The 14,505-nt window shown below is 37.3% G+C and overlaps 1 protein-coding gene across 1 annotated transcript; it reads left to right on the forward strand.

The window, feature by feature from the left end:
- The first annotated feature begins 11,140 nt into the window (after positions 1 to 11,140).
- Positions 11,141 to 12,544, forward strand: LOC141608528 (acidic endochitinase Pun g 14, amyloplastic-like). The gene is made up of 2 exons (XM_074427872.1): positions 11,141 to 11,145; positions 12,136 to 12,544. The coding sequence occupies exons 1-2, from the start codon at positions 11,141 to 11,143 to the stop codon at positions 12,542 to 12,544; spliced, it is 414 nt and encodes a 137-aa protein (XP_074283973.1).
- Positions 12,545 to 14,505: the final 1,961 nt, after the last annotated feature.

Consider the following 14,505-nt stretch of genomic DNA (forward strand, 5'->3'; position numbering starts at 1 on the left):
GATGGGTAACCCAGCAGTTCCCTTAGCAACCTCAGCTTCAGCAGCCTCGGCAGCCTCAGATGCCCTTGCCCAATCGGCTTCCTCCTTGGCCGCTTTAGCCTTCTCAGCAAGAGCTGCCTTCTCCGCGGCCGCCTCCTTCTCTATCTTCGCCCTCACCGCCTCCTTGGCCTTCTCCGCCACGGCCTTCTCCTTGGCTTCAAGCTTGTCATCAAGCAGGTCGTCATATCTGCCCCATGGAAAGGAACCATCAAGAGGGAAGAGCTCCCCAATCACTTCCCTAGCAGCTCCTTCGGCCAAATCCCGGAATTCAGCACACATGTTAGGGAGCATGACGGTTTGGAGCATCTCAATGTCCTTCTCCTTCTGCCTGGTGACGGCCTCTTTGCTCCGAATCACCTCCGCCTGGGCCTTAAATAGGTCCCTGGATTCGTTCCTCTGCTGGAGGTAGAGGTCGGCGTGCCTCTGAACAAGTTTACACTTCTCCAGCAGCTTCGCAGCTTCGGCTGCCGCAGCCTCGGCCTTGGCTCTCTCAGCAAGGACCTCCTTTTCAGCGTCCTGCCTGAGTTTTCTTTCAGCCAAGAGCGCCTTCTCAGCATCTCCCCTAAGCCTCTGCTCATTGAGAAGATCCAGCTTCGCCTTCGCGGCCACCTTCTTAGTGGCATTAAGCTCAAAAGCGGATTGAGCCACGGCTTTCTCCTGCTCTATGATACGAGCACCGGTAAGATCGTTCCACCTCGCCAGCTCCTTGATCAGCTTCGTGCCTTCCTCTATAAGCTGGGAGACGGAAGCCTTCTGGGATGAGGAAACAGTGGTGACATTTTGATCACCGGCCTGCAGCTGGGAGAGGAAAGCCTTCTGGGACGAAGAGTTCACGGTGACGTCTTGATCACCAGCCTGCACAGAATTCCCCTCCACTTGCTGCCCAACAAGAGCGGCGGGCGATTGCGGCTGATCTAAAAAATTTGAAGTAAGCATCGGTATCAACATACACAGACATGCCGGAGAGCTCATCACCGGCGGCGCCTAAGGAACCGCTAAGTCGAGCCACGGGATAGATCAATACCGTGCTTGGCCTTCTTGGCCGAAGGCGCATTTCCTCGTCGGCGAGAAACAACGGCGGCGGTAAAGGCTGTCTTTCTTTCTTTTACGGACAAGGGGCGGGCGACCCCTCCTCTTCATCGGAGTCATCCCCATTGGAGATATAAACGATCTCCACCGTCTCCTTCGAACGGGGGGATGGAAGGCGGAGCCGATGTCGACGCCATCACCGCCGAAGGCTTTGTTTTTCGCGTGTGGCGCGGCATGTTACTTACAACCTTCGCCTGGGCCTCCACCACATTCAAGCTTTTCAGCTGCTGATCCATAAGATCATTCGGCGACGTCCTGCGGTCATGGGCTAGAGCCTTGGGATGCAAGTTAGCAACGTTTTTATCTTTGTGCGGCCCCATTCTCCGGAGGATATCCTCGAGCAGTCCGGTCCAAAGTGGCCTGCGAAAGAGACAAAGCAAGAGTTAAGTAGAAGAAATAAATCAAAGTTCGAGACACAATGAGAACGGTGATGGGCCTCACACCGACCCCACTCACCCTGCGCTAGGGCCGGTATGAGGCCGACATGGCAAAGCGGCTCATCCTGAAGAATGATCTGCGTTGGGGGGATCCATCTTTTCGGCAGTCCACTCTTGTCCAACTCAAAAAGCCTCATCGCCAGCTTCTCGTCCTCCTTAAGAAGGACCTTGCTGGCATCCATTTTAAGCTTCTTCCGGGTGACCCATCTGTCATACTCCGCCTTAGTCTCACACCGCAAATTAACCTGGTGCTGAAAGGAGCGGGGCAGCGGATAGTCATCCGGCACCTTAACGTACACCCACCGATCTCTCCAGTCCTTGCAGGAAGTAAGCTTGTCAACAGAGACATAACCTTTCTCCGTGTGCACACTGTACCAACCGACGCGGCCAGAGATTGACGGCTGGAGATAATGAAGCCGGCGGAATAAATTTACCGTCGGGGCCTCCCCCTTGAAGAGACAAAGCCACACAAAGCCGACTATCGTCCTCATGGCCAACGGATGCAGTTGGGCCACAGCGACGTTCATAGCTTTAATGATGGCCATGACGTACTCATTCAGCGGAAACCGGAGCCCGTACTCCAAGTGTCGCATGTATACGCCGGTATGGCCCGGCGGAGGGCAACAGACGGCCTGGCCCTCCTCAGGGATAACAATCTTGTATCCCCTGCCAAAGAAGAAATGGCCCTCGAAAAATTTCTCACCAGAACAACTGGCCAACTTATGGGTCCAAGCTCGGTCAACGCGTACCTTGCAAACGTCACCGTGATCCATAACGTACTGCCTCACCTCTTTGGGACGAGCCTCTTCAGCATCATCACCAAAATCGTCTGCGTCATCATCAACATCAGGAGGGCGTCCAATTTCTCCTCCTCATCAAGACGCGATGGGGACCCCCCCCCGCGTCGGTTTGCTAGGCCCGGCATCACCAGAAGACATGTTTACAATAATAACTTACAGAGTTAAGAAATTGGAAAGTTTGTTTACCTTGAAGAAAAACACCCGCCGGAGTAACAACTCTGAAAATTAGAAGACAATGAAACCCTTGAAAGTTTAGAGGAAAATTTTGGAGAATGAAATTGGTGGCCAATTTCACGGGATAACTGCCCTATTTATAGGGAAAAGCCCATGAAGAAGGACCAATCAGCGAACAGCCCATGAAGCGTCAACCAATCAGCGTGCAGACACGTGTCGGACATGCAACCACGGGATGTCAATCGTTGCAACAGTTAGACGTCAATCAATGCAACAGTGACCAAGCGTCTTCAACACGCCTATTCATATCTCCTTGCCTATTCACCTTCCTCAACGAATTCCCAAGCACCGACTCTCCGCCGCCACATAATCAACCAAGCTAAGAAGCGCCGGCGGGCAATCAAAAACAGGCCAAGGCACACTCAATCCTGGTCTCGGCCAGCGTCACTTTCTTTTCCACATCGGATGCCCTTTACACATCCATGTGGAGGGGGGATATGGTACGGCCTAAGAAAGACCAGGCCGAGGTAAAAAAGCCGTCGCAGAAGAAGCCGATGCAGGAAATTTTTTACAAATTACTTGCGCAGAATATACGCTCAAGCATACATCGGAGCCCATACCACGGCATAGACTACGGCTGGGGGCAAATTGATGGGGCATATTCGCACCGACCAAGTCAACATATTGAGCAAGGTCAAAGATATCCACAAAGAAAGTCAACGACTTATGCGGCCCTAGCCGATGCGACCCATCGGCTGTCGGCTGGTCTCGGCATGGCAACCTGCCAGCCGGGACACATACCCGCGTACTCACATCCAAGACCCCTCGGCGGTGAGTCAACAGGGGCCCGCCGGGCCTGCCATAGGTCCCTCGGCCGAGGGTAGATCGATCTTTCCACCCTTAGCCACTTGGCCACTTGGCCACTACGTGACAAAAGGTGAAAGCCTATAAATACTCCTCAACCTTCATTGAGGAAAGGATCCAACTAATCCACAACTAAACCTAAATACACTATTCATCTGGTAATATCTTCCTTATCTCTCTACAATATACATTGAGCCAAGTAACAACTTACCCCTTAAGTTTACTGACTTGGGCGTCGGAGTGAGTACGCTTGGCACAAAGCCAAGCCCTCAGTTCGTTCATTGTTGCAGGAGAGGCCGAGAGGAACGATTAAGACCAAAAGAGAATCCAACTCAAGACATCATTCAACAAGCCACGGGTGGTAACTATACTTGCTCTGGAATTACACCCGGAACAGTATCAAACAAAAATAAAAAAACACATACACTATAATCTCATTAAATAATTTTATTTTTGTTATGAAATATTATTATATGAATGTCCATATATTTGAATACTCTAGAATATATTGTCTTATGGAAACCTTTTCCCCATTGTATTGGTTCTGTCTCTCTCTATTCTCTCTAACGTCTCTCTACAATACTCATGTCTTTATTTCACAACACGTTATCAGCACGAGTCTTAACCGACTGAGCAAAAAGGAATTAACTTAATTTATTCGTATATTATTAAGATCTGATAATAAGGATGTTGATATCATATCTTATTATTTTATTATGCTAATCAAGTACGTTTTCGTTATACTACGTAATTATTTATTAAGATGTACGAATCAAGGTACGTGCATTTGGATATTATGCGTACAAATCCAATTGACCAAACAATTTTTTTTTAAACTTGTTCTTTTGGTAAATCGTCCCAACAATGATTCAGTTGAAGTATGGTAAATAACAATTGTTTTTTTATGTTTATGACTTGATAACTTCAATCGCAAGGCGAATTTGAATGTCATTAATGGTAGATTGATTTTTTATATTGTTTTTCATGTTGGCAGTGCATTAATAAATTAACAACTATATGATAACTGATTATTTTTTGTCTGATTATGTATTTTAGATTTGCGTATATTGAATCATAATCACTTAAAAGATGAAATCTTATGTTAATCTTGTCTGTTTATTATAATAGAAATAGAGAGGGAAGAAAGCATAAAGGTAATCGTTGTATTATTGATAATAGTTCGTTTCTAACCATTACAATAGCTCCGTATTTATAGTACGGATAAAGATCTAAACATAATAATAATAATATTTCTTAATAATGGTAAACATAATAATATCGATATTATTCTGATTACGGTATATCGCAATAATATACCGTAATCTCCTAACAGTATTGAAAATCAGTTGTATCAGATATCATAATTAGAGGCCATATTTAGGCATGATTACACAGATCGACTGAATCGATGAGTCCACCTAATATATACTCGTACATACTCCGTATAGACTTTTGTATAAAACGATGACTTGCATGATTGTATGTTTTGTCTCCTGATCATATTGTTAAGGAGCATGATTTACTAATATATGACTAAGTTAGTTACATTAAGTCTAACTTTTGTTATATTGTGAAATATGGAATTGATTGGTGATGATAATAAGATCTTGTTTTTGAAGTATTACACTATCATTAGTTTAATGACGTGTTCTTTAGTTTTGTTGCATAATGAATCCGTAATATGCCACGGGCAATAGATTGTGTTTATTTATTTTTTAACTATGGTTTTCTACTTTGTATTGCGTCACCAATTCTTGGATGAATACAACTAAATTTTGGTAATTTTAATATTACATTGGACTTGAAGATCGTTATTGAAAAAGGGACGTATTATACAATTTTGGACATGAAGTTTCAAAAGATTTATTTTACAAAGATGAGAGATATGTCCATATTATGACTTTGGCCTGAAATTCAAAGTTTGAAAGGTGTGTAATAATTTTAACACCGTCTCATCAATACAATATATTCATATTGTATAAGTGTAAGTGGTCAGAAGTCCACGTGTAAATGCTAGTGGCCAGAAGTCCACGTCTATGAGAATATGAACCGTTGTTGAGTTTAAAGCGGTCTTTATGAAAGGCAAATTTATTATTTGCGACTTGATTCTTGTTCACCTGAAGTTGAACAGTATAATGAGATATGAAATTTGATCCATTCTTTGAAGTTGAATGTGACATCTCATAAAGACTCTGTTTGTAACACAGATCAAGAATATGGCGTTTTGATAAGCCTAACATTGCGGCCTTAATTGAGCCTAATAATATGGCATTTGATGAGCCAAGTAAAGAAGCCTTAATTGAGCTTAATGATGTGGCCTTATTGAGCCAAATTTGTTCATTGAAAGAAATGAAAATATCTCATGAAAGTGAATATTTCATGAAAGGTCATATGAAAATACTCAAAGAGTAATATATTCCTTATTGGAATATTGACGAGTCTTGCCTACATATATGAGACACATATTGTGTCATATGTCACATCATTTATCCGGTTGGATAAAGTATTACTAACCATAAGATTAGCGTGATGAATATAGTCAATAAAAACATGGCATGTGATAAGTTAAATTATTGAGATACATCCAATTCTTATTAAAGATTGCCGTGTATTTTTGGCAAACTAAGAAAGTTGACATGAAATGATTCAGATGTGACAAATTAAAGCCATCCGGGTTCTTACTATACCCGTTTTGATAAAGCTTGAGTTTATCTTCAAGAAAAGATAAGTGCTGAAATTCTCTCGTGTAGAAATTTTATTAAAGGCAAGACACTACACTGAGATTGAGTATGTATGATGTTGGAGATCTAAACACTACTCGATATTGAATAAAGAACTTAAATGTTCGTGTATGGATTGACATTATATTGAGTGTAATCACATAATGATTTTTCTGAGTAGTTCCCGTGATTAAAAATCACATTCAGATTTTTATATAAAATCGTTGATCTCTTAAATTGGGCATTGTAAATCAGCACATTTAAAATCCAACTGCATTACACATTTCTTCCAGAAATATCTGTTATAGTACAAATATGCCCATATAAATTCTCATCGATGATATGAGAAATTGAGATCTAAGGTGGTTATGATAAATATTTAGACTATACATTGGTTATAGTTTTTACCACCTTAGGGGGAGAAAAGTGAGTTAAAGCTGGTAAAAACAAAATTGATCCCATACTGAACCAAAAGTTAAGAAGGTTATACGTTAAATTCATTGAGTAGAGGTTTTTGGAATTTGATATAACCATATGTTTTACCAGATTAACACAAGTATATACACTTGAAGTGTATTATAATAAAAGTCAATATGAATTGACGGTTCCAATGAATGTGAAATAGCAAGTTTAAGCAGTTGGTATGACATATAATTGCTATATTTGAAGTGTCCCTGAAGTGACACGATATCTGAAAGATAATAGATGGCTTAAATGAATATAATGGTACCACATACATATTCAGATTCAGATATCATTAAACAGTACTGATATCATCAAGAGGTGATGAAATTATATCGATATATTTATGGAACCTACATACATTTGCGCGCGATATTTTATGGACTTTATAATGGGGATCGTAAATTTAATTAAGTCCATTTTGGTTGTCGACATATAATCAATGATTATAAATGAGCTCATGGACTAGAAATCCAGTTATTGACCTGATTTCAATCCAAATTATGAATATTGGAAAAGAAAACTGTACAGTTTGCATTTTGAGTCATCATGTGCATATAGAGAGTTAGTTCATAATTGCATTTTATTTTTAATATATACATTATTATTATTGCATCTTTGTTAGAATATGTTATTTAGAACTTAGATTCATATGAATGCATGCACATGTTCATAATATAATTTTGAATGGATAATGTTTAAAAGGAGAAATATATTTTACTCCTATGAGGATAACTCCCTGTAGGAGCCTCTTATAAATGATCATCAATTGTTAATGGTTGATCAATTGAGTTATTGAAAACTCATGATATATAAACCTCTACAATACGATTGAAAGATATTGTGATTAGTTCAATAATGGAATATCAAAACTCCTATAGAGTTTATTTGAAAAATTATTGTCTCAACTTGAAGTTTGAGCATATTGGAATTTTAGATTTGAATGAGCTTTTTGCTAAACATGTGAACTTAGTTTATGGTCCAGGAGTACCATAACGATTAGAATAATGTAGTGAAAATCTACGATGAAAAATTTCAATCCATACATATATGCTTTAGTAAAGAAATCGCTCAAAGGTATTGGATGATTTATTCAATAATTATCGGATTGGTTCTCCTTAAGATAAGGATTAAGGAATGATGGCTACACTCTTTTTCCCTTCGACTAGGTTTTTTGTCCCAACGGGTTTTTCCTAGCAAGGCTTTTAACGAGGTAGCACTGTAAGCGCATTATTATGCTATAGTATAGTCATGATCATCATGATTGATTAAGATGACAATTGTTTTAGACATGTAATGTTATGTCGTTTATTGAAGAGAAACTATATCACTATTGCGGAAGTATTATTTTGAAATGAAGATCCAAGAGTTATTATGAAATGATTATATCCAGATTGTGAGTTCTCAAAGAATATGATATCGAAGCTGTCATGGATTTCTATTCATCGAAGATTCAAGTTTATCAACCACAATGGGTACTACTTCAACGATCATCAAGAAGCAATGTCAAAGCATGGATCATTTTAATATACATCAAGTTATGTAATCATCAGGGGGAGTAAACACGTGTTGTACTCTTTTTCCTTATCCATGGTTTGTCCCACTGGGTTTTCCATGGAAAGGTTTTAACGAGGCAGCTATTATTATGCGTGTTTATTGAAGATTATTGTAATCTTTTCCTTTCTAGTGTTTTTCCCATAGGGTTTTTCTAGTAAGGTTTTTAACGAGACTTCTTCTTCAGTAATGGACATCCAAGGTAGGGATGTCAATTTCACCCGCATCCGATCAAAATTCGATCCACCCGATCCTAAAAGACGGACGAAAACCCGACCTAAATGGATGACGGATGGATGATGGATGAAACGGATGACGGATGACGGATGGGTTGGATGAAGAAGTTTCACCCGTCATCCATCCACCACCCGATTATTATTTTTTATTATGAAAAAAAAATATATATATTACATTTTTAAGATATAAAATATTCAATTTCTCTAATTTTCTACCCTCAAAATATATATTTTGTGAAAATACACCCTAAAAAGTTACATTAAAATAATTCTATAACTTAAATTTTGTAAAAATAAAAAGTCTCTCATTTTTTTAGTCTTAAGCATACATATACACTATCACCCGTTTTTCACCCGATCCACCCGTTTCATCCATGGATGATGGATGGGTGGATGACGGATGATAATTTTCATGGATGACGGGTGGGTTGGATGAGATTTTAATGTGACGGATGGATGACGGATGAGGCTTCACCCGACCCGAACCCGATCCATTGACATCCCTAATCCAAGGGGGAGTGTTCATTTTTTTGTTTTATTTTTAAAAGGTGGCCCACAATCCCATGTTCCCCTATAACTTTTTATTTACAAATCAAGCAATTCTTATTTTTTTAATGTAGTCCAATATCAATAAGTGACCGTTTAAATTACCCATTAATTAACTTGAATAAAATAAGAATTAATAACCTATATTAATGTAAAAATAACAAAATCAACAACTGATATAATACAATCTACAAATTTATTATTTGTATCAAACAAAAATAAAAAAACACATACACTATAATCTCATTAAATAATTTTATTTTACATTTGGATAACTAATTATTCAGTAAAATGCTAGACAAAACGTGTATAAGTGAAACGGTTCTCCCTCCACTAATGAGGTCAAAATGTAGACAAAATTAAGCAAATTGGACAAGGAGGCAGAAAGATCGACCTAAAAACGAAAATTAATAGAAAAAAATTTAGTAAAAATGAAGTACAAAAAGAATTAGGAGCTTGGTCATCCAAAACATGTGAGTTTATACAGATTAAAGATCTATAAAATTAAAACATCATTTTGAAAATACATTTTGAAATGTTTATAAAAAGATTATTGAATCCTCTTTAATAAAGAAAAGAGAAGAACGAAATAAAACTGGAAAAAAAAACTGCTTCAAAAAACATTTCAAGGATGAATGAATCACTTGATGTACACACCTGTAGACCTTGAGAATATAAACCTATAAACAAAGTATAATCTTTGAAATAAGGTTGAATACTATTTAATTTGACCAATTATTGCATAAAACGAAAAAAAAAAAAAGAGAAAAATTGAAATTTTAAAAATGGCGATAAAAAGGACACATTTTTTTAAGAAAAAAAGGTTTTGAAAATAAAAATAAAAATTCAGAGTCAGGGAGATGGTAAATGATGATAAATACAACAAATATATTTAGGGAGTATCTTCACTATCAAATATTCGAATTAGTTAATTAATTTTTTTTAAACAATAAACAAAAAAAGAAATCACTAATCACCTTGATTTATTAATAATCTTCTTAAATATATATTTGTGGGCTATTGGGTAAAAAATAATTTATTTGAAACAATTATTTGTTTTTGGAATAAAGTAGAGAAGGGAGGAAGAGAGAAACTGGTGAAAATATTGAAACATTGGTATACATTGAGTGAGTATTGGAGTTGCAAATGATAATTGATAGTGAGCGGCGGAAGGTGAAGAGTGAGGGAATAGGAGGGTTTATGATTTTATGAAGATTTCATTACATAGTTACCACAAAAATTATATTTATTTAACACAAATACTTATTTATGACAATTACTATCCGTCCAACTTAACACGGGCCAAATACCTACCAAATAATATGGCAAATTGCCTAAAAATGCTAAAAGTTTTTTCTTTATTACCATTATGTGGTAGTATTTAACCCGTTTTACACTTAAGACGGATAGTTTTCGTTTTAAGCAAGACTTATTGTTTATCTATGGCGGGAATAAAGTTTCTTATGGTTGGTATTTTTAGCCAAGTGCAATTTTTTTAGTATTTCGGTATTTGTTGAGTTAGATGATGTTACACACACACACATATATATATAGATATATAATTCTTTTATTGATAACAATAAATGCATAATTTATTACCGAAAGGCCCGTTTTACTGTGTCAAATCGTCTTACTAGAGAATTTGTGTAGTAATTTATGGCCAAATGTTTATAGAGTTCTTTGAAACCCGTTTCTCAACGTCATTTCGACCCAATTTACTAATTTTAATCGTTTGTTTAGATAGGGTGAATATGAGGATTACTTATACAATTAATATTTTACATATAATGATACAGATAATGCGTCTTATATTTTTGTAAAAAAAATGAATTATATAACGTTATCGTTTACTTTTAACTATTATATATTTATATGATAATATCACGGGTTTTATTATTTAAAACTTCCATCAAATCATTTTAACCATGTACGGGGCACAATTTCCATTGTGTTCTATTTCACCAAGTAACAATTTGTACTAAATTAAATGAAAACAGTTCAAAATTTTCATTTTAAACATGCACGAGTCAAAATTTTCAGTTTATCAGTGCATAGAACGTGCACGAGGTTGAGTAAATGAAAAACAGGTTTAAAAATTTGCACGGGTATACAACTATTTATCCCCGTGCAATTTTACTAATTTTGTGTTATTTTTCATCCGAATTTTTTGCTTCATATCAGTTATATGAAACTACTCAGTAACAAAACAAAATAGAAATATGAGGTTAGCTAGCAGGACATGTTGTACTAAAACAACTATTCGACCAATTCATTATAATTCGCCATTTACGCTAAATGCAAATGAAATTTATAATCAAATATCTAAAAGATTATTTACAACTCAATTTGTAATCTATAATTGTTTCAACATAAAGCTGAAAGTGGAGAAATTTTAGTTTATGTTAAAAACTTTTATTTATAAAGATAATTACTTTTAAAAGGAGATAATTAATTAATGTAAATAATTATCTAAAATGTTAAAATAATATTTATGATAACAAAATCGAAAATCTCTAAAGACGTACTAATCTAAAATAGCAAACCCGTGCAATTTGCACGGTTTTAAGACTAGTCTCTCTCAAAACTATACAGGAAACAATATTACACTTATATTTTACCTTTTTTGCAAGAATTAATTATTATCCCTAATTTATTATACAATCATTTCCATAAATGTTATCCTTCATCAGTTACACTCTAAAATTACGCAAATCTCATTTTTATATTATCATTCATCAGTTAGACTCTAAATATGGTTTTCTAAAGACGTAGCAAATTTTTATGTATTTCTTTTATTAAAAATAAAAAATAAAAATATTAGTTAATTATTTATAAATTGTCTTTTTAAATGCGTAGTATACTGTTTTTACCTGTTTTCGTTATAAGGTAATACACATTTTAATTAAATCTTACATCACTTAATTGTATTTTAATGTCATATCAGTAATGATATAACATTATAGTGTTATTTTTAACAGTAAAGTAAAAATAGTTTTTGACAAAAATAACTTAACTTAAAGTCTCTTTTGACGGTAGTAAACTTTCGTTTTCTACCTCTTATTAAGGTTATATTTATAACATTAAACCGCAAGTATAGGTAATTTATGCAATTAATTTAATATAATTTTTTTTTTATAAAACAAATCTAAAAAATACCGCGCTGTAGCACGGGAACTATACTAGTATGGTAAACAACTAAACATGGTTGTCTTAGCATTACCACTGTTAATCCTCACATCTCTATTAGCCGGTCTCTGCAATGGGGCCGGAATCGCCACGTACTGGGTCAAAAAACAGGGGAAGGCACCTTAGAAGCCGGGACAGGAGCAAACTACGACGTCCTAGCCAAGGCCCTCCAAGGACACAGTATCTCACAAAGGAAAGTCTTTCTATCTGCAGCACCACAATGCCCTTTTCCTGATGCACATCTAAGTCCTGCAATCAATAACGGTGTTTTCGACTTTGTTTGGATTCAATTCTATAACAACCCTTCGGCTGCTTGCCAATACAATGGTAACACCAACCAGTTACTTAGCTCCTGGAGTAAGTGGTCTACTGTAAATGCTGGTCAGGTTTTACTTGGCATTCCTGGTGCGACGAGTAGCGGGTTTATTCCGCCTTAGGTTCTTATATCTCAAGTCTTGCCGACTGTTGGAAGTAATGGCTTTATAAAGCCAAAACCATTTTGCCTCTTCTCCCACGTCGGTGGGGAGAAGGAGGTATCTTGTGTTTATATTACTTTCCTCTCACTAAGTGGATAAGAGTTGGACCAAGGAGGCTTTTGTTGAGAGTGTTGGGCCTGTGAGTCTGATCCAAACACACACGCGCTCGCGCCGGCCCGGCCCGGCTCGGGTTTGTGTAGAGCCTCTGCGGGGCGGGCCAAAGGCCCTCTTTTCTTTTTGGGTTGTGTGTTTTTTTGGTTTATGTCCAGGTTCAGTGTATCTGTGATATTCTGTTACAGTCATAATGTTTTTATGACTGTTAATTGCAGAAATTAAGGGAGCGTAATTAATCCGTTAATTACGTTTGACCGTCCCTTAATTGCTGTGATTTTGTCTCTGTAATAGCTCTATTTTCCCTTATAAATAGAGCTGTTCACTTGACATAAAATCACACAAACACATTCCACATTCTCTCTTCTCAATATGCTCTTCTTCTATTGCTTCTAATTTTTCCGGGTACAGTATCTGTTATTTCCAAAGTCTTCTTACTTCAGTGGTGCGGTTTGAAGGCTGCAGTGTTAACCTTGGGGAACTACCGGCGTGAGACGATAACCACCACGGTCGTGCCGTAATAGTTTTCAAGTCAGTGGCTTTATACCACGGCGCTGCAATTCTGTTCGATAAGTCTATTTCTGTCTCTTGTTTTGTCATACTTTCTGTCTAATTTCCATTGTTACGAATTATCATTCCAACAATTTGAAAACTATTATTTTATCGTAACAATGGCTGTCGTCTCAAACAAAATCCTGTATGAATTGTCGAAATTGGAACCCTTAGACGGTATGAACTACAAAAGATGGTCTCAGAAACTGCTTATGTATTTTGAACAATTAGAAATCGACTATGTTTTATTTTCTGACCCTCCTGCTGCTATAACCGCTGCTAGTGTAGAAACTACCCCACCTTCGTCTGTTGCTGTTAAGTCGAATGAGGATTCTATTAAGAAACATGATAAGGATAACAAAACTGCTAAGTTCCATCTCCTTACTTATATGTCGAATACCCTCTTTGACTTATTTTCGGTTCATAAATCTGCAAGAACTATATGGGAGTTGTTAGAGAAAAAATATGGGGCTGACGATGCGGGTAAGAAAAAATATGTTGTCGGGCAGTGGCTTGGGTTTCAAATGGTAGATGACAAACCAATTATGGAGCAAGTTCATGTTTATGAGAACTTGTGTGCTGATGTCACTAATGAGGGAATGAAACTAGATGAAATATTTTTGGCCAATGTTTTGCTAGAAAAATTTCCCCCTTCCTGGAATGAATATAGGAATCATTTGAAACATAAGAAAAAGGATTTGTCCCTTCAAGAGCTGGTAGGCCACATGAGGACTGAAGAAGCTAATCATCTGAAAGATAAGTCAGTCCAATTGTCTCTTACTACTGTCAAAGCCAATCTTGTTGAAACTGGTGGGTCTTCAAAAGAAGATAGGTTCAAGGGTAAGGGAAAGGCTAAAGCTGGTCAGGGTCAATCCAAGGGTCAGAATGCTAAGAAAGCTGGTCAAGGGAAATTCACCAAACCTGCCTCAAAGATTCAGAAACCAAATCTGGTATGCTATGTTTGTGGGAAAACGGGTCATAAAGCTTACCAGTGTCCTCAAAAGAAAGTTGCTGCTGAAGCTAATGTTGTTGAAAAGGATGATGTTATTGCTGCTGTAGTGGTTGAGGCTAATCTGGTTGCAAATGCTAGTGATTGGATTCTGGATACAGGGGCTTCAAGGCATCTTTGTGCTAACAAGGATCTCTTTGCTGAATTCGAAGATGTTGCTGATGGTGAATGTGTCTACATGGGTAACTCTTCTTCTGCTGTTATCACCGGCAAAGGCAAGATCTTTCTCAAACTAACCTCAGGGAAAACT

Source organism: Silene latifolia, chromosome 10, assembly GCF_048544455.1.
Source record: "Silene latifolia isolate original U9 population chromosome 10, ASM4854445v1, whole genome shotgun sequence".
NCBI lineage: Eukaryota > Viridiplantae > Streptophyta > Magnoliopsida > Caryophyllales > Caryophyllaceae > Silene > Silene latifolia.